The 19,938-nt window shown below is 43.8% G+C and overlaps 2 protein-coding genes across 6 annotated transcripts in view; one reads left to right on the top strand and one right to left on the bottom strand.

Annotated features, from left to right (window-relative positions):
• The window catches only part of DSTN (destrin, actin depolymerizing factor), a 36,586-nt gene extending 22,226 nt beyond the window's left edge, over positions 1 to 14,360 (top strand). Inside the window, exons 2-4 of the mRNA XM_028112952.2 lie at positions 7,545 to 7,852; positions 10,896 to 10,972; positions 13,147 to 14,360. Of these exons, the coding sequence (XP_027968753.1) occupies positions 7,545 to 7,852; positions 10,896 to 10,972; positions 13,147 to 13,256 (495 nt within the window). The 3' untranslated portion in view covers positions 13,257 to 14,360. The remainder of the gene's footprint in view (positions 1 to 7,544; positions 7,853 to 10,895; positions 10,973 to 13,146) is intronic.
• Positions 14,361 to 18,578: 4,218 nt separating this feature from the next.
• The window catches only part of RRBP1 (ribosome binding protein 1), a 63,981-nt gene continuing 62,621 nt past the window's right edge, over positions 18,579 to 19,938 (bottom strand). For all 5 annotated transcript variants that reach the window (XM_088026700.1, XM_088026701.1, XM_088026699.1 and 2 more), the window contains 2 exons: positions 19,666 to 19,809; positions 18,579 to 19,154 (listed from right to left, as the gene is read on the bottom strand). In XM_088026700.1, coding sequence (XP_087882826.1) covers positions 19,119 to 19,154; positions 19,666 to 19,809 — 180 coding nt within the window. In that variant the 3' untranslated portion in view covers positions 18,579 to 19,118. The remainder of the gene's footprint in view (positions 19,155 to 19,665; positions 19,810 to 19,938) is intronic.

Genomic DNA, 19,938 nt, shown 5'->3' with positions numbered 1-19,938 from the left:
GTACAATAGTATTAAAAGTGTACACTTTACCTGATGGATTTTTCATTATTTTCATGGGCAGAATTTAGTATTATAACAAGTGGTAGAAGGACCATACTTACTTAACATCAAAGCCTCTAAACCCACCCTGTGGAAAGATGTGAGAAAGTAAGCGTTTGACGAGATCCTAAGCACCGGACTACACACTTTGCTCTGACTCCTTCCTTTCCACCTTCCCTCTCCCAGCCAGTTGTTGTTCAGTACAGTTGTTTGTACCTTTGCAGAATCAGCATCCGGCCCTCCTCTTCATACTGCTCCGACTACCCTGATGAAGGCCTTGATCACGTCTTGCCTTGCTTACTGAATTAGCCTTTTAGCTGGTCATCTTTTCTTTTAAAAAATATCCAGGGTCTCCAAACTAGGCCTACCATTCGTGGCCTCTTCCACCGGAAGTCAGTCCACATTTCCATTTCCTCCTCCCTCTCCCTCCTCTCATAGTGTGTGTGCCAAATTTGCATCATCAGGAACTGTCTTCGTCCTTCTTTCAGTCCCCTTATTTTGGAGTGCTTTAAGTCAGTTACATGTGAAATCCTCCCTGAACGCCTGTATCCCCCCCACCCCAGGCTCCCCATTTAATCTCGTCTTTAAACTCCCTTCCATTGGAGTTTATCAAGGAATAATGAAACTTTATTGAAGCTTTATATATGCTATCTTTATCTTCTCCATTAGATAAACTTCCTTGGGGGTCTTGGGAAATCTTTGATTTCCTCAGAGGAATGCAGTAGAGAACAAAGCAGACACAGCCTGTCCTAAGGAATTTACAGCCTATTTGGGGAGACATTCATTAAGTAAATAATCTTAAAGAGAGAACACTGAGGGTATTTACCCAAAAAATACAAAAGCACTAATTTAAAGGAATACGTGCACCCCCATGTTTATTACAGCATTATTTACAGTGGCCAAATTATGGAAGCAGCCTAAGTGTCCATCAATAGATGAATGGATAAAGATGTGGTATATATACACAATGGAATATTATTCAGCCATAAAAAGGAAAGAAATGTTGCCAATTCCAACAACACAGAGGGAGCTAGAGAGTATAATGCTAAGTGACATAAGTCTGTCCCAGAGGGGGGATGGGCGGGGGGATGAGTGCAATAGGTGATGGGGATTAAAAGAGTACATTTATCATGATTGCTGATAATGTGTAGAATTATTGAATCACTAATTGTGTACCTGAAACTAATATAACACTGTATCTTAACTATACTGGAATTAAACTTAATAAAAAAATAAACAGAACATTGAAACTGTGGTAAGTGCTATGGGGTAGAGATTCATGGTGTCATGGAAGCATGTTATAGTGGGTTTTTTGCAGACAGCTTTTTTGCAAAGTGAGAATTAAGCTGGGATCTGAAGAGTGAATTAGGCAAAGAAGGGTAGGGAGGTGCTGTCCAGGCAGGGTGTACAGTATGAGCGAAGGTGGGAGGGAGCATGGCCAATGTAAACCACTAAGAGAAGGCCAAGGTAGTGAGATTACAGAGCTTGTGTGGTATAAGATAAAGCTGGAGAGGTGGGTAGGACTAGACTGTTAAAGAATTATTACTGCTTTTACCATCAGATCAATGGGAATCCACTGAAGTATTTTAAGCATGGAGATTGGATTTGTGTTTCAGATCTCTGGCTGCAGTGTAGAAGATGAATCGGAGGGTGGAGGGGGTCAGCAGTGAGCATGGGCAGTCTGTCATATTTGAACAACTGTGGTAATGTATTAAGCCCCAAATCTCAGTGGCTTAACACAGAAAAGACTTCCTCCCTATCACGCAGAGTTCAGGGGAGTTGGCAGCCCTCTTCCATCAAGGTTCTCTTGTCAGGGGGAAGACAGGGCTTGATCACTTTTAAAGAGGGCTAGAAGTCCTTTGTATCACTGTGCCCACCTCTTGCTGAGCAGAACTCCGTGGCCCCAGCTGAACTTTGAACTTGCAAGGGAGCCTGGGGAATGTAGTCTTCCTCTGCGGCCACGAAGAGGAAGCAATGTGGTGTACACATATCTTGATCTCTCTCCCCTGCAGCCACTTGGGGGGGTTACTGTAAAGTTCAGATAACAGAAAGAGGTGGCTTGGGCTGGGAGAGTGGTGACAGAGATGGAGAGATCTGAATGTCTTGGAAAAAGACACAAAAAGTCAAAGAGCCAAGTATTGAGGATATCTTTTAGGTTTGGAGTCTGTGTAACTGGGTTGGTGGTATGTACTGAAGAAAGAAGGGACTTGGCTAGAGGGGGACTTGGGACATGCTGAGCATCAGGGCTCTTTGACACATCCAGCTGGACGTGTTAGATAGGAAATTGGGTGTAAAGGCTTCGGGCTCAGAAAAGCAGAGATCTGAACAATGTACAAGTCATTTGGATTAGATGCTTGAACCTTAAGCATGGATAAAGTCTCCTAGGGAGAATGCAGGGTGCTTCCTTTCCAGCTAACTGCCATCAACATCTGTGTACTGCCAGATTGCTCTCCCGCCACCCCTCCTGACCTCAGCGGAACCTTTAGATGTCCTCAGAGCCCCTTTGCTTGTCCTTAAGTGATGCCCTTGGGAACTCCCCATAACAGCTATTCTGAATCTTTACCTAATTTGCCCTCAAACTCCTGCTCTACTTCTCCTTGTTTAAATACTTCACAGAGGAAATAGAGGTTTCCAAGTACAGTTTTTAGCAATGTGTGTTTTCCTTCCCCAAACTGTTACTCTCCCTTTTACTATTTTAGAGGAAAAAAGGGTGTAGGTTTCCTCCACTATCCAAAATTAGAGTGAGCCTGTGAAACCTTTCATAAGCCGGAATGGTGTATCAATTACCATTAATTTATGTGGAAAAAATTTTGAGCATTTCCAGACTCAAACATAACCTTTCTTAGGCTCTTTTGGTATCTTCAGGACACATCTTGGTTACAGATAAACAAAATAAATCAAGATGTAGCACAGATGCTAACAGACACAGTTTAAAGCTATGGCGGCTTGATGTGGAAATGCTGAGTATAGATCTGGGGTAGGAGTTTGGTGGGGTCATTCTCACTGCTCGGGGTATGCACTGCCTCCATACAAATGCTCAGTGCTATTTTTGCTTTTTGCCTTTTTTTTTTGTAAATGTGAAAATCTTTAGATTTCTTTTGGTCTGTGAAAACAGGTACTAATGCAGGTCTTTTTAAAAAACAAACTGGTGTAACTCAAACTTTTGAAAATTGAGGGATATTTGTATATTCTTTTCTAAGACTGATTCCCTCATCTGCACCCTGGATCTTACCAGTCTCTTTAGAGATTGTTAAGTGGTTAAGAGTATCCCCCGGAACCAAATTGCCTGAGTTCAGATCTCACTTCTGCTATAGGTTTCCATGTGACTCTGAAGTTACTTAATCTATGCCTCAGTTTCCCCATTTGTAAGATGCAAATAATAGCAGTAGCTATTTCAGAATTTTTGTGATTTAGAAGTGTCTGACAGCATTAAGTACTCGATATTAGTTTTTGTTTTGTTTTTTTTCCTTTAGTGTTTTGATTTTCCTCTTGTTCCTTCAAACTCTTAAACTTTTAGTATGGTCAGATTTCCCCAGTTGTAAGATAATTTCTGTAAAGTTAGCACACAGTCTTCCCTTTTCCCTTTGCCGTTAACTGTCTTGTGCTTTCTGTCTTTACCTCCTCAGTTTACCCCTGTAAATCCTCAGCCCATTACCCTGGACTTCTGCCCGATGCCTCCAATATCCTGAAATGCACAGAAACTCAGTTGCCAAACCTGGTGGTCTCTTGCAGTCATTCTCAGGCTTGGCAGTTTTTGGTGTTGATGACCATCCGCCCCCTCCCCCCAATACTCTCCCTTGGCTTCTAGGATGCCGTTTTCTCCCTTCTTACTTTTTCTTTTTAGTTTTCTGAGCATTTCTTCTTAGTCCCCTTGTTACTCTTTTGCTACTTAATGTTGGTACCTCTATGATATTGATTATAGTCCAAAGTATCGATTAGATCTGTGCTCACACTGTGCTCACATTTCCAATTGCTAACTGGTCATGTCCACCTAGATGTCTTTAAAATTGACATCATCTGGATATTTGTAATTGCCTCAGAAGTAGTCTTCCTGTTTTCAGGTGTTTGCCAATTTTTCTTTCACAGTCTTCAATGTTAATTTCCTCAAGCAGAAGTGTCTAGTATTCCTCTCATCAGAAACCTTTACAAACATCCTTTCTGGTAGAGAAAAGCTCAGACTTCTCCTTACTGAGGCTTTTAAGGTTCCTGTAAGTTATAGCTAGATTTGGCTGAGATTAGTTGCGTTATAATTGCAGAATACATATTTACTTTGTTTCCATGCTGGTACGTGATTAATATGCTTTATTTCCAGGTCAGAATTTAAAGTGTTGTTTGAAGTAATTCACTTAGGTATTGACACATACCTTCAAATGATTGGTTGGATATAAGGTCTCCAATGTTTCCTTCAGGCTTTTAAATATGGGTTGGTCAGTTGTGATTTACAGATCCACATGACTGACTAGGGAGTTGGAAGAATTGGGGTCTGTTTCTAGTATTCATTAATCTTTGTTACTTGCAACATTTTATTCTCTGTACAAAAAAGTAAAGATTCTTGCTTAACAGATGAACTGTGAAGATTAGAATACTACTACTTCTAAAGCAGTAAAATGAAATTTAAGGAAAGTGCTTTTTAAAGTAGGAAAGTGATAAGATAGGATAGTCTTGTAGTAGTTTTCTATTCTTAATTTTCTGTATCTACTGCCTCATGAATGTTTATAAACAAAGTGGATTAGATTAGATAGGATTGAAATAGATTGATTGATTAGATGTGGACTAGATTAGATAGAATTGAGGTATGTTAGAGCTCTTTTAATAAATGAGATGATTAAATGGCCCACTTACCCCAATATTAAGTAAATGCTAGGATCTTAGTGTATTTTAACCCCCAGAATTCTTATGCGCATTTTTAAGTAACAGCTTTACTAAGCTATAATTCACATATCATAAAGTATGATTCAGTGGTTTTCAGTGTATTCAGAGTTATGCATCCATCACCACTGTCAAATCCCAGAGCATTCACACCACAAAGAAACCCCATGCCCATTAGTGGTCACTCCCCATTCCTTTTTCCCTTTAAGCTCCTAGAAACCACTGATGTACTTCCTGTCCATGGATTTGCCTATTTTGAACATTTCATAGAAATAGAATCATGCAATATGTGGCCTTTTATATCTGGCTTCTTTCACTTAGCATGATGTTTTTCAAAGGTTTATCCATGTTATAGCGTTTAACACTACCTTATTTTTTTATGGCTGAATAATACTCCATTATATGGATGGTATCGCATTTTGTTTATCCATTCATTCAGTTGATAAACATTTTTTTCTTAAATTACTTATTTATTTGACAGAGGGAGACACAGTGAGAGAGGGAACACAAGCAGGGGGCATAGGGGTGGGAGAAGCAGGCTTCCTGCTGAGCAGGGATCCCGAAGCGGGGCTTGATCCCAGGACCCTGGGATCATGACCTGGGCCGAAGGCGGACGCTTAATGACTGAGCCACCCAGGTGCCAGTAACATTCTTTCTTCTGCTTTTTAGCTATTATGAATCATGCTGCTCTGAACATTTGTGTACAAGTTTTTATATGGACATATGTTTTCATTTCTCTTGTGTATATACCTAGGAATGGCATTGATAGGTATTAACTCCATGTTTAGCTTTTTGAGAAACTGCCAAACTCTTTCCTGAAGCAGCCGCACCATTTCACAATTCTGTCAGCAATGTAAAAGGGTTCCAGTGTCTCAACAGCCTCACCAACATTTGGTACTGCTTTTTCCATTATAGTCATCCTAGTGGGTGTAAAGTAGTAGATCCTTGTGGTTTTGACATGCATATTTCCCTAATGTCTGATGATGTTGAGTGCTTTTTCCAAAGTGCTTACTGACCATATTTTATATCTTTTTGGGGGAAATGTCTATTCTTATGCCTTAGCCATTTTTAATTTGGGTCTTTTTTATTTTTGAGTTATAAGGGATCTTTGTTTTGGATACAAGTTCTTATTGGAAATATGATTTGCAAATATTTTCTCATATGTGGACTGTCCTTTCATCATTTTTTTAAAAAGGTTATTATTTTAGAGAGAAAGGGAAGGGGGTGGGGGAGAGAGAAAATCTCACACTCCCCACTGGGGGCAGAGCATGACACAGGGCTCGATCTCACAACCCTGAGATCATGACCTGAGCTGAAACCAAGAGTTGGACACTTAACTAAACCACCCAGGTACCTGTGTCCTTTCATCTTATATGTAGTTTTATTAATCAAATTACTTGACATTAATTTTGGGTGTCAAAATTAATATTTTTTGCATTGTTTAGTATTTAAATTTATGAAGTTTATAGTTCTTGCTTTAGAAAAGCTAACATGCAAACCAAAGTAGTTAATGAGGCATCAAAAATTATGGCTTTAGTAAAGTTAATGCAAATAGAACACTCCTTAAAGAAGATGAAAAGATTAAAAACTCAGGTTGAGACCTTTTGCTGTCAGGGTCACATTTCAGAATAGCAAATGGTAAAAGGTTTATTTTTCTGGTCAGTATGATCCTAAATTAAACTATCTTCTTTCTACAGCAGTAAGTGTTTTCTTATCCTTTTTTTAAATTGAGATATAATAGACAAATAACATTGTGTAAGCTGAAGAGGTACAAGGTGTTGATGTGATACATTTATATATTGTAGTATGATTACACTAATAACCTCCATCATGCCACATAATTATCATGTCTTTTTGTGGTTGAAACAGTTAAGATCTAGTGATCTTAATTTAAAACTTGGAGATTTTGTAAGTGAAATTTTAAAGGCATATGATTAATACATTACTAAATATTAATCACATAATTTTGAAATGTGCGTAGAACAAAAACCTTTTAATTCTTTTATTAGAGGGGCGCCTGGAGGCTCAGTTAAGCAGCTGCCTTCGGCTCAGGTCATGATCCTGGGGTCCTGGGATCGAGCCCCACGTCCAGCTCCCTGCTCAGCGGAGAGCCTGCTTCTCCCTCTGCCTGCCACTCTGCCTACTTGTGCTATCTATCTGTCAAATAAATAAAATCTTAAAAAAATTCTTTTATTAGAGAAAGATATGATGGGATGGAATTTTCCCAACGCAGCCACTCTGTCCATCTGCTATGCATTATGAAAAGAATTTTGGGTATTATTAATACCCAAACGGGGGAGATGACTACTCCCAGTCAGGGCTCTGAGCAACCCCTTTATAAAAGAAAAGAATCTAGCACCTTAGGAAGCACCTTTTTCCAGGTTTTAGGGTAGGAGGGGCTGCTGTAGCTCAGTCTTCCCTAATCATATGTAATAGTGATGAATACTTCATGTAATCTTTTTAAAGTTTAATGACTGAAACTAGCAATTGCAGCTTAGATTTTTTTCTGTTGGATGATGAGTATACCTTAAAAATTTGAAGTGTATGCTAATTTATAAGGAAAAGTTACATAGTGTTTTTATATTTGGCACGATAAAAGTTGTAAGCCTCCTTCTGACTTTTTTTCCTTGTTATAGGCTTCCGGAGTGCAAGTTGCAGATGAAGTATGTCGCATTTTTTATGACATGAAAGTTCGGAAGTGCTCCACCCCAGAAGAAATCAAGAAAAGAAAGAAGGCCGTCATTTTTTGTCTCAGTGCAGACAAAAAGTGCATCATTGTAGAAGAAGGGAAAGAGATCTTGGTTGGAGATGTTGGTGTAACCATAACCGATCCTTTCAAGCATTTTGTGGGAATGCTTCCTGAAAAAGATTGTCGCTATGCTTTGTATGATGCAAGCTTTGAAACCAAGGAATCCAGGAAAGAGGAATTGATGTTTTTTTTGTGGTAAGCATCAGAAATATGGAGCTTCTGTATGACTCAAGAGTTAATCTTACTGTTAGCACTTGGAGAAACCAGTCCCTAGGGCCAAAAGGATTTTCAGTCAAGCTATCTGCAGTCATTGTCATTTAATTTTTATTTACAAGGTTTCATAATGTCTTAGCTAGATTAATGTTTGTGGGACCAAAACTAAGTTTTAACTACTTTTTGTGTACTTGAAAGAATATGACTTTTAGTAGTTGATTTTTTTGGTGGGGGTAGGGACAGAGGCTAGATTTTATGCATTATCTGAACTCACTTATAAGCTAACGTTTCTCTAAAAATTCTTCCTAGAATCCTGAGAAGAAAGTTTACCCCACCAAAATCCTTCTCCAACACGTCTTGCCAGCAACCAGCCTTTCACTTTTTAAAACACCCATCCTTTACTTTTCCTCTGTGGTTTGCTACTTTTTTTTTTTTTTAAAGAAGAATTTATTTATTTAAAGGGTAGGGGAGAGAGTGAGTTGAGGGAGGGGCAGAGGGAGTGGGAAGGAATCTCAAGCAGACTCCTGCTGGGTGTAGGGCTTGATCTCATGAGCCTGAGATCATGACCTGAGCCAAAACCAAGAGTTGCAGGATTAACCCACTGAGCCATCCAGGCCCCCCTCTGGCTTGCTACTTTGGAAGTTGGTACTATAATTGCAACTGTAATTAGATCAGTAGGGGGTAGCCATTAGCCACTGTGGCTATTTAAATTTAAAATAATTAAATACATTTTAAAACTCATTTTCTTAGTCGAATTTCCACATTTTCACATTCTCAGCCAACACGTGACCAGTGGCACCGTATTGGGTAGCACAGACCGAACATTTCCATCACCGCAGAAAGCCCTTCTGGATAGCCTTGTTCTAAATAGTGAAAAAGTGTTATAAGGTGATTTATGTGGTCTTTTTCTGCTTAATTTAGTTATCTTGGTCTTTTCAAGTAAGTTTGAGATTAAGCTTGAGTTAAAAGTCACACATGTGTCTCTTATTTAGTTGTATTATACTACTTTCCTTGATAGGAATTCTTATGTAGTATATTCTCTAGAATATTCCAATGGAGGGGGGGTGGTTAACAGCCTTTGATTTGGGGGGGGAGTGAGGGTCTTCTTGATACCTTTGCCTGAGCCAGGACAAGGCTCTTAGCTGTTTGTCACCAACAGCTTGGGATATGGAGCTAGGAAGTCAAAAGAATTCTGGTTTAAAGGAAAGTAACTCTAGATCACACCTCAGTCACATTTCAGCAAGCCTTTATTGAACTTGATTAAACCAATATGCTGTGTGGAATATAAATGTGGGGTCAGGGTGCTTGTTTGGGGGCAGCTTACTGTTCTGCAAGTCTGAGAGCCACAACAGATCTACATAAGGATAGTAGCTGATGAGACTTCAGACCAGCACATTCCTGATACGAACTTTTATTTCTGCTACATTCCAGGTATTGTGTTAGAGTCTCGGAAAACAGCTATGAGTAACATGGGTGAAGCCTCTACCCTTCTGATTGTAGATATGGCAGCTGAAGGCATAGGCTTTTAAATTAATGACTGTTTACTTCATTGGCACAATTTTTACCTGTTTTTTTCTACCTTTTTCCCTCCACTGTGAAAATAATACATCATTATTAACACTTGGAAAATAAAAGTAGAAGAAAAGGGAAATCAGTGTTAATAGAGTGTTTTGTTTTGCACTGTTGCTTTAAGAAAACGTACAACCTTATGAGTTGCCCATAACAGGCTCTCTTTAGGGCCCAGGGAATGGCTCTTACTTAAGGTGTTTTAAAAATCTGGTTAGAGTAAAATCAGAACAGCTAATGCTTTTTTCCTGTCCCTGACCTATTTTGCATAAAGAAAGTACCCACTTAACTTTGCAGCTCAAGCAATTTCCAGACCTAAGGTGGTGGTTATGGCTCTGCCTCCCTCCTTGGAACCTCAAGTTGGGAGGAATAAGCATCTGAGAGACACAGAGACTGCTGTTCCTGCTTCCTCAGAATAAAAACTGCCCTCTGTGGGAGGAGGAGACTAGTGACTAGGTGAAGTCCACACTAGCCCTCAGTGCTAACGACTGTGGAATGGTCTGGAAATATGGCAGCTAAATGCAAGCATTAGGTGTTAAAAGTATTTACACTCCGTGTAGAAGTGTAGCAAGATAGTGTGAAGCGGAGGCAGACCTGGGGTTTGGTGGTGTAGTGGGAAATAATTCATGGACAAGCAGTTTGAATAGGATGAGATTTTTCTGTGCGTTGTTAGTATGTTATTTTTCAATATTGCTGGTGAAGAAAGTGAAGAAACGTATGCTGTGCTTCCAGTGTTCATTCAGGAGGAGGGAGACACTAAAAGTTTTGTAAATACGAGATAATATTGACAGTCAAGGCATAATTATTGCTGAATTGCTGAAGAAAACATCCTTGTGACATGTTTTATTATGTTAGGCTAAGAAGGAAAGCAAGTACTCATGTGGTCAGAATTTGCTATTTGTCTATTGGAACAGACATAAACGAAGGGACTGGGGAGAGTTAAGGGGACTTTGTTTTCTAAAAAATAAATTACAAATAATCTGAAGCAAAAATGCTAAAATTGCTAGCATTTCTTAATTCAGGGTGGCAAATACTTGATTTACAGATTATTCTCTGTACTTGCTGAAGGTTTTTTTCCTGACCAGAAAGAGTTGAAAACAAGATGGTGTTATTAGCCTGAACTCAAGCCTTTATTGATAAAAATGGGGAAAAAATTTTAAAACAAATTGGGTAATACAATTATCCAGTGTTGGTTTTTTTTATTATGGACCCGTTAATCTGATCTTTAATTGGTGGTTCTCTGATTTTATTCCACCTTATTCAATCTGAGCCATTCTGTGTGTGCCTGTCCTTGATAGTCTCTGAGGAAGGGGGAGCTAGACAAATTGTGTGGTTGGCAAAACTCTCCCAGGAGATTCTGAGGACCCTCCACCATCACTGATGTAAATGTTTAACACAGTGTAATTGTACTTTCTCTAAACCTTTTTTTTTTTTTCCTTTTTGGCATCTCTTTATCCAGGGCACCAGAACTAGCTCCTCTGAAAAGTAAAATGATCTATGCAAGCTCCAAGGATGCAATCAAAAAGAAATTTCAAGGTATGGATTAGTTTTACTTCCAAATATTTAGAGGTGTGATGGACCCCTGGAATGGGGGCTATATCTTTTCTGAGAAGCACCTTATTTCCTTTGGAGAACCTTGGTGACAAAGTGAGGAAAAACCTGGAAGGTTGAACCTCGCTTTCAGCACGTCTTCTGCCTTATGCCCGGCACTCTTGAACTGAACCACCTGTCTTAAAAACCTTATTCTTGGTGGTGGGGGGGCGGGGACGGGGAATGGATGACAAAAAACAAAAACCCTTTATTCTCTGGACATTGTGTACATATTGCTTGTTTAAGATGGTTTTAAATTAGTTTGGGATGCTGAGTTTCTCACATAGCATATGGAGAGTCATTGGTTTACATTGGCCCTACTACATAATGAATTATTGCCTGTGAATGTGTTGACATAACAAAGTTGAAAAAAGGAAACATTCATACATGGGAAAGGATATTCTTTATCTCTAGCTTTACTGTGGAATGGTATGATTTTAGTTAACTGACTCATCTGTGTCCAAAGGAAAGCGCCCTTATTCCTTGAACTGACCACTTCTCTTTGCCTTGCCACGGGGTGATTGGGATCCTGCTGAGATGGCCTGACCATACTTACTGCCTCTAGCCGGGAGGAAGTGTTGGTATGATGGGAAGAGCATGGGGCAAATGCCCAGAGGACTGCACTGAGGGCTAAGCTTTAACCTAACTGCTGTGTGACCCTGGCCCAAAGCACTTAACCTCCTTGGGCTTTGATTGTCTTGCTGTAGAATGGGAGGTTTGGTCTGGATCGTGTCAATGCAGTATAACAGGTTGCCCAACTGCCTTCCTTGCCATGGCCAGCTCCAAACACCTGGGCGAGCCAGGGTCACAGGGCTTGGCCCGGTGTGGTTTTTGTTTTGTTTTACTGTGGCTGGTTTTTATATTCTTGTAGAACAGGGTTGCTCTAGCTTGTTTTACTTAGGAAAATGAAATCCTCGCTTCTTTCCTTGAAACCTATTGCTGCATCATTCAGGCCTTGTCAGATTCTGTGTGCATTTGGGTTGATGTTGGCCCCCCCTGCTTCCCAGAAGTGTGTTCACCAGTTGGTTAACTGATGTTTTAACGTGACTTCTCAGCATTCCACAGCACAACTGAAAAAGATTGACGATGGATTCCTCACCATCCTTATGCTGTGCTGCCTTTCAGTAAAGGAAAGGGAATTGCTATAAAGACATGGCCTGGGTGATGTTAAAGATGGTCACCTTGTCACTTTTTTTCCTTCACGAAACTATCACTGGCTTTCTCCAGTCAGTACTAAGTGGTACAAAAGCTGACCTGCTATGCTTTCTGCAGCTAAGAAATGGTCTTAAAATTATGGAGAATCAGGAACGATGCAGCTGTTTGAAAGATAGCAGTTCTTTACAGAGAAGTGACTGTAATTCCCTAAGTGAGCTCATTCTGCAGTGAGGCGATGTAATTTTTCTGAGAAAGCCATCAGTAACACATTTTACATAGTTTTCATTGTGATAGAGTTCTCAAATGTGTAGTATACCACTGGAGAGCTAACTTCTCTAGAGCAAAGGAGATGCCTGTTGTAAATACTCTTATTTTTCAATATAGTTGACAAAATCAGCTGTGCAATCGAAGCATTGAATTTATATTTGTACTTACGTTTTAAAAACCAAGAAAATTACTAGATCTGCTTTTTAACTTTTTATTGAAGCACAACATATCTATAGAAAAGTGTACATCATAAATTTTTGTGGAACTTACTGTTCACAAACTGAACAGAATGGTGGTTTTTTGGTTTAACAACCAGCACCACAGAAGTCCGCCTCGTGCCTCTTTTAGTCACACCATTTTCTCTTAGTCCTGCCCCAGGGGAGTCAGCAGCCTGGCTTCTAGCAGCATAAACTAGCTTTGGCTGATTTTCCATTATACAAATAGAATCATCCAGACTGTATGCTTTTATGAAGTTTGGCTTCTTTTAGCGTCCTGTTTGTCAGTCATTCATTTTGATGCATGTAGTTACAGATTTATTTATTCTCCTTACTGTGTAGTATTCCATTGTTTGTATATACCACAGCTTTTCTATCCATATTAGAACTGGTCTTTTTTAAAACAGTTTCCTGTCTTAGAGAAAGAACTAGGTTACGTTACTGCTATAATCCTTAAAGAGAATTGTTGTTTTTCCTCCCTAGGCATAAAACACGAATGTCAAGCAAATGGGCCGGAAGACCTCAATCGGGCTTGTATTGCCGAAAAGCTAGGTGGATCCTTAATTGTAGCTTTTGAAGGATGCCCTGTGTAGACCATCATTCAGTGCCACAAATCGAAAGCTTCCATGTTTAATATTATCCTCTTGCTATATAAGTAAAGCAAATATGTTTAGGCCAGGGTCTCACAGAGAGGGAGCTGTCTTGTCATCTGTTAAAGTAAACTAAATATTCTATAAACGTGCAGATGGCCCTAAATAAATGTAAAATCTAAAGTTTTATTGGTGTGAAATTAAATTTATTGGCCAAATGCCTGTTTTGATGAGTTGGCTTGTAAAGGTTTTTGTTAAACTCACGATTTTTAATAATGCAATTCACCAAACAGTACAGGGGCCATATGAAGAGAATTATTGCATCTTTGTAACCTCAGCAGTTACTTTGTTTCTTTTGCTTAGAGAATTGGTCATAATCTGGTTATAATTTTGGCCCAAATTCTTTACTGTCTTTTGAGCTAAACTGCATAATGGAAAATAAATCTCCTTACCACATGTAACAGCACTAATATACTAACTACAGTAAGACTAAGTCAGGCAGTCTTTTAATTCTAGCAAATGTGTGATGGAGACTGCCTCAGAATTGTGCACACTTCTAACCAGCGCTGATCTTGCAAAGCACTATTTTGAGCATGCAGTTGGAACGCAGGAAGCAGCTCCCTGCACCTGCAGTGAGCACTCCACTTGCTAGTTGAGAGACTGTTCGGAGAGTGACCTTGCATCTTGGAAATAAAATCTTGGTGTGTCCTCAGGAGAATGTACAATACATTGTAACAACTAATTATAATGCAAATTAAGGCTCCATTGTAATTACAACACTTTGTTAATGAAGATGGTAACATGGTGTATTGACAAGCTGGGGCACCTGTAACAACTGTGTCTCCAGAATTTTGTTGCTTCTGGTACAGTAAGGTGTGGAAGAACACTAAGTATATGTGTATGCTGGGGCCTGGGAGAACTTCCTAATTTCCTAGAGCAGTTTGTTGATTGTATGTGGGATGGGGAGCAGGGATAATGGATGACACCCACAGGAAGCCACTACCTGATGACACTTGGAAGTGATTGTCTTTAACATCACAGGCATAACACTTTGAACAATATAGAGATGCACACAGTTGAACTTAGAAGTAGCAGTATTGGCTTTATATAATAAAGGAAGCATTTTTAACTTACCTCTTGTGTAATTATTCACATGGGAATTGGGGATGAAGGACTTGGCCTTCCATAAATTGGATAAGGCGTGGAGGTTTGGGTATTTCAGACAATTAGAGTTAAGATCACAGTTCCTTCCTCTTATTGAATGAGGAAGTTGGCGTAAAAAAGCTGGGAATCTTTTTCTTCAAATGTGTATACCAAGCTTTTATCTCCTTTCCAATTTATTTGGGGGGCAAAAAAGTTATGCTTAAATCAAAATACTTCTGCTTGTCATTCTTTCATCCTGAATTTCTGATTTCCTCTACTGCCAAGCAGTGCTTTCAGTAACAGTCTCTATTAACAGGCCTCCCAAGAAGCGTCACAGGCCACGGCTGCCTGACTCAAGAATCAGCCATGTAGGTAGAGTCAGGTGTTTGGTCAAGGAGTTTTTTTCTGTGGTGTCAGCTTGTGGCATGTGGCACTTCTTGTAGAACCAGCACTCCCTGCTGGTGTGTGTGCATTTGCATGTGGGGGGGTGAAGAGGGGTGGGAGGTGGGAGAGGGATGCATGCTATGGGGAGGGTCTCACACAGGGTACAAGGATGTAAGAGAACGTAAGCCTCTCCCACCGCTCCACTCTCCGGCCAGAAATTGGGAAGATGCTAATAGTTACTTCTATCTCCACCTAGGGGAACTTTTGAGAGTCTTACTGCATTCCTGAGGTGGGGGCCCAAGAATTCTGCTAACAAGGACTGCAGGTCATTCTGATGCCAAACAAGAGTCTAAGACCTCAGCGGAGTCTGGTGAGGAGTTAAACTGCAGGTATACATGCTTTCCAGAAGCACGTTTACGTTCCTACAAGTGCAGACACGGTGCAGAAGTATGTTTGTGGAAAGCTGACTGAAGGGTCATCTGATACTCTTTTGCCCTGGGAAAGAAGCAGACAAAGCCACTGCGACCAAATTCAGAGCTTGACTATGAAGTTTGTTATTTCAGGGAGTATTAATCCCGTAGGAAACAGTGAGCACAGCAACTCGGATAATAGAATTAGGCTCAGTGGAGTGGTTTCCTTTTTTGCAGAACTGCCCAGAGGGCTGGCTGGTCACACATAGGAAGTGCAGCTTCTGTTTCTTGGCTGGTTTGTTGTTCTTTGGACTCTCAGACTGGATATGCCTAGGGGACATACCACTTTCCCATGATTTGGGCATTTCTGAAATACAGACCAACACTTTCCGGACCAAGTTCAAGCTGGGCTGCAGCTGTAAGAAGGGTCATTCTAGTTGACCCCTGGAACAAGAGGGGTTGGGTTAGGTTTGGACTGTGTGGGTCCATTTATAAGTGGATTTTTTATAGTGCAGGACTATAAATGTTCCTTATGATTTTCTAAACATTTTTTTTTAAAGATTTTATTATTTGAGAGACAATGAGAGAGAGCACATGAGAGGGGGGAGGGTCAGAGGGAGAAGCAGACTTCCTGCCAAGCAGGGACTCGATCCAGGGACTCCAGGATCATGACCTGAGCCAAAGGCAGTCGCTTAACCAACTGAGCCACCCAGGTGCCCTAAACATTTTCTTTAGCTTATTGTAAGAATACAGTGTATGATAACACATAACGTAGAAAATGCATTAATCTACTGTTTGTGATTGGGAAGGCTTCAGGTCATGAGTAGACTATTTGTAGTTTATGGGAGAGTCAAAAGTAATACAGATTTTTCACTGTGCGGGGGGGGGGGCATCCATGCCCCTAACCCCTGTGTTGTTCGAGGGTCACCCATGATTGCATTGTGGCTACGAGAGGGTGAAGTTCCAGGAGCCAGGGATTTGCTGGAAGCAAAGCTTGTGTGACCTGAGCTGTTTGGCTGGCCAGGTCTGTCCTTGGACTCTGCCCAGAAGACCTGCCAGCCTGTAGCCGGTGCCCCCAGCGGGCAGCCCAGAGAGGTCAAGTCACTTGCCTAAAGTCACACATCTCGCAAGCGGCAGAGCTGGGGCTGCAACTTGCATCTTTTGTTCTGGCCCTAAGCTATTCCCATTGCGCCCTGGGAGAGTTCTTCATTTCTAACATCTGAAATTCTAAGGTTAGATCTTGTTCAGTGCCAGGGATGAGGCTGGAACTGGGGCAGGGAAGGTAACAGTTCTTTCAGGCTCTGAATCCTGTTAGACCCAAATCTGAAGGAAGCTCAGAAGGCATTTGTGGAGGGTGTCTAGTGGTTTCTAAAATTTTGTGTTTTGGCTGCCTGCAGGCCACGCTATCCTGGTGTTTGTACGTTTTATTGGGTATCATGTAGAGATGACCAGAGGAAGCTGGTCAGAAGAGGCGCTGCTCACACGACGGGGCTACTGGGTCTGGGGATGCTGTTCGTGGGCTGCGTGACCCTGGAGCTTCAGGTCGCGTCCGGGAGCCTCTGAAGGGCACGATAAGAGACTAGATGCTCTCAGAACTCTCCCAGCTGCACTGTTGTTGGGGCCAGGGGCAGGGGGGGTGTGTTAGACGCGGCGGCAGCACCGAGCCCGGCTGCCTGGGCCGCGGCCTAGGGGAGAGCGGTGCTTCCTGTCAGCAGCCCCGTGGGCCAGCGTCAGCTCACTGGCAAGTGCTCGAGGCCGGCCTGGGTGGTCCCTGCCTCCACACCAGCCTTCAGGGCATAGGGCTACACAAGCCAGTTACCCAGGGCTGCAGGGGACCTGCATTTGCAGGACAGGGAGCTGTGAACGGCCAGGCCAACGAGCCACGCGCTCCAGGCATCTGTGCCATGTTGAGTAAGACTGGGGGGTGCGGGGGGGCTGATAGACCGCCGCATTCTAGCATCTACCGAAGGCAGCTGCCTCCACTATCTTTCTGAATGGCTCTCTTCCTTCCCCAGCCTGGCACTGGGACCTTACCCAGGCCAGCCCTGGTGACAAGGCCAGGCCGAGGCGAGCTCTGGCAGGCTGTTTAGCGGAACTTGGGTCCCCTCTGCTGAGGACCGACGATGGGCCCTGAGAGCTTGAGCTGCAGGAGGTCTCCATGGTGGCCTGAGAGCCCCCTGGTCAGCCTCCTGGGGCCCCCACCCTGCATCGTGCCCGCCTTTGTTTTACCTCCTTGAGGCAGGTAGACAGCGGAGGGGCTCTGCCAGGTGGTCTGAGGGCTGGAGCCAGAACCCAGGGAGCTGGCCCCGGGTTTGGTACTGCCCAGGTCTCTCTCCCATGCCTTTCTTGCCCCAAGGTCCGCCCCTCCTGTGCCTTCAGAGGGCATCTGCCCAGCTAAGGGTTCTCAATTCTGTAGTCAGTGTGGCAGGGGGACGGGAGCTTACTAGAAATGTACGCTCACAAGGCCATGGTGACGTTTCTGACGCAGGAGTCTGGTGCAGGGTCAGGTCAGGCCTCAGTTTCCCACCAGGAGACTGACCAGGGTCCTAAACCACTGGCCTTGGTTAAGGCCACTCACTGTTGGTGGGAGGAGTTGTGACCCCCCCCCTCCCCGGCGCAGGTCATTCTGCATAGAGTCCCTGCTCCTAATGCACAGGGCACATGGAAGTTGCAGTGAGGGGCCACAGGTCTGGGGGGACTCGGCCACTATTCATGGGAGTCCATGGACTGTGAAAGTTGACTCTTCCCCTCCAGCTGACCCCCCAGGCTGAGTGATACACTGACAAACGTTAGAGGTGGGTTTGAAACCTGCCTTGCCTTTTACTAGGTGAGCTTTCACTTCACTGTGGATTCTTTGCAGAAAGGGGGAGCGTGGGGTGTACCTCCCGTGGGGACTGGAAGGTTTCACATGAGAACCAAGCACAAGGCTGGGCACATGGTCAGCATCAGGTATCGTTACTTTCTCCTGTTCAGTCTCCTGCCAGAAAGCATAGCATCCGCGTCCCAAGTCCTGTGGGCTTCCCCTCTCCACTTCAGCCCCCTCCAGAGTTCTCTGCCAGAACAGGTATGATGGTCTCCTCTTGTTTAAAAATCTCGGGGCTCCTACTGCCTTACCTGTCCAGATGCCTTGTCCTTCGTAAGCTGGCTCCACGAGGCCTGCTTGCCCTCGCCACCGATCCCTGCACCTGCTCTCCCCTCCGCCGTGAGCCCTCCTCCCCTCTCCTGACAGACACCTCCTGCTCTGGTGAGCTCCAGCTTAAGCTCACTTCTATGGGGAGCCCTCCTCAAACTTCCAGCACCCTGACCCCAATACCGTTGCAACACACAGGTGCCACACAGCATGGTTACAAGGCCGGGGAGCCCCAGCAGACCAGACGAGACCAAAAGCGCCGGGCGACAATGTTGGTTTTAATGGCATGAACGTCCAGGAGGTCACACATCCGTTGTTGCTGGCAACTTCTCCCAGGGGTGAGGGGCTGCTGCCTCGCTGGGCTGGGATGTGACCCTCCAGTCTGCTCCACAGCCTTGGAGACTCTCCCCCGGGGCCGCCCGCCTCCTGACCCCCCAACCCAGGGAAAGAAAACAATTGCACTGATTGACATACAGATACCCAGAGGTCCCGGCCTCCCCAGCACATCCCCTGGGGTCTGTCACAGAGCTGATAAGGGCTTTGGCGTCTGCTCGGAGGTGGTCCAGGGCTGGTCCTGGGGAATAGTGTTTATCAAATGTGACAAAGGCTCTTTTACAAACAGGGGGTCTGGAAGATCTATTTCTGTGATTCTAAGAGACTCTCGTCTCTAATGGCTTCTCTCAGAGCTACTGGAGGTTGGGCCTTGATAACGCTGTGTTGGTTGGTTGATTTATTTGTAAGGAATGTGTAAGGCATTTTGGTAAGTTGAACAGTAACTTCTTGTCCTGAAGAGGAGACTCAGACAGATGTGCCCTCCTTTGAGCTGCTACTGTCCTGTGAACAAAGGTGGGCAGAGGGAGGAAGAGGCTGGGGCCAAGGAGCCAAGGCAAGTGCTCACCCCTAACTCCTAGGGGCCTCCAGTCCCCCTTGGGGTTAACACCCCCACCCCACTCCTGTTCTGTCAGAGAACGCCCCAGCCCAGCAAGTCCGGAGAACCAGAGCGGACTCCAGGCTAGGGGGAGCCGGCAGGAGGAGAGGGAGGTCCCTGAGTTTGGGTGAGGACCCCGGCACCCCAGGCTGTGTAGAGTGAGGACCTAGTGGGCAGTGGGCGTCAGGGATGCACTTCCCACCAAGGAGGACTGCGGAAGGGTGGGGGCTGGGTCCGGAAGGCTGCGGGGTCCTGCCACCTACTTTCAGGAGGCTGTCCCTACTACGTCCCGCCCCCAGGCCTGGGTCTCCTATCTGCCCTGCAGCCCAGGAGTCCTGGGGCCTCCCTGCTGCGGGGGGCGGGCCCACCTCCAGGGGCTGGGGGAGCCGAGGCTGTGGGCAGGGCCGGGACACTCACGGTTTTGTCCAGCTGCCCCTGCAGCTCCTTCACCATCTTGCTCTCCTTCACCAGCTGCTCCTGGGTTGTCTTCAGAAGCTCCTGTAATTTGGTGGCAGCGCGTCCCAGGTCACTGGTTAATTTCTTCTCTTTTTCCAGTCTCTCCTGGGGGTCAGAGGGTCCAAGGGGATGAGCCAACACGCGGCACACAGCACAAGGAGCACCTGGCTCTGCCCAAAGGGCCCCGCTGCTCGCGAACCGGGAGTCCTCCAGAGGCATGCAGCTGCGGTCCGT

Source organism: Eumetopias jubatus, unplaced genomic scaffold (genome assembly GCF_037043125.1).
Source record: "Eumetopias jubatus isolate StellerSeaLion01/CBP00866 unplaced genomic scaffold, mEumJub1_p1.0 scaffold_9, whole genome shotgun sequence".
NCBI classification, from domain to species: domain Eukaryota; kingdom Metazoa; phylum Chordata; class Mammalia; order Carnivora; family Otariidae; genus Eumetopias; species Eumetopias jubatus.
This window is presented reverse-complemented; position numbering and strand designations above follow the sequence as displayed.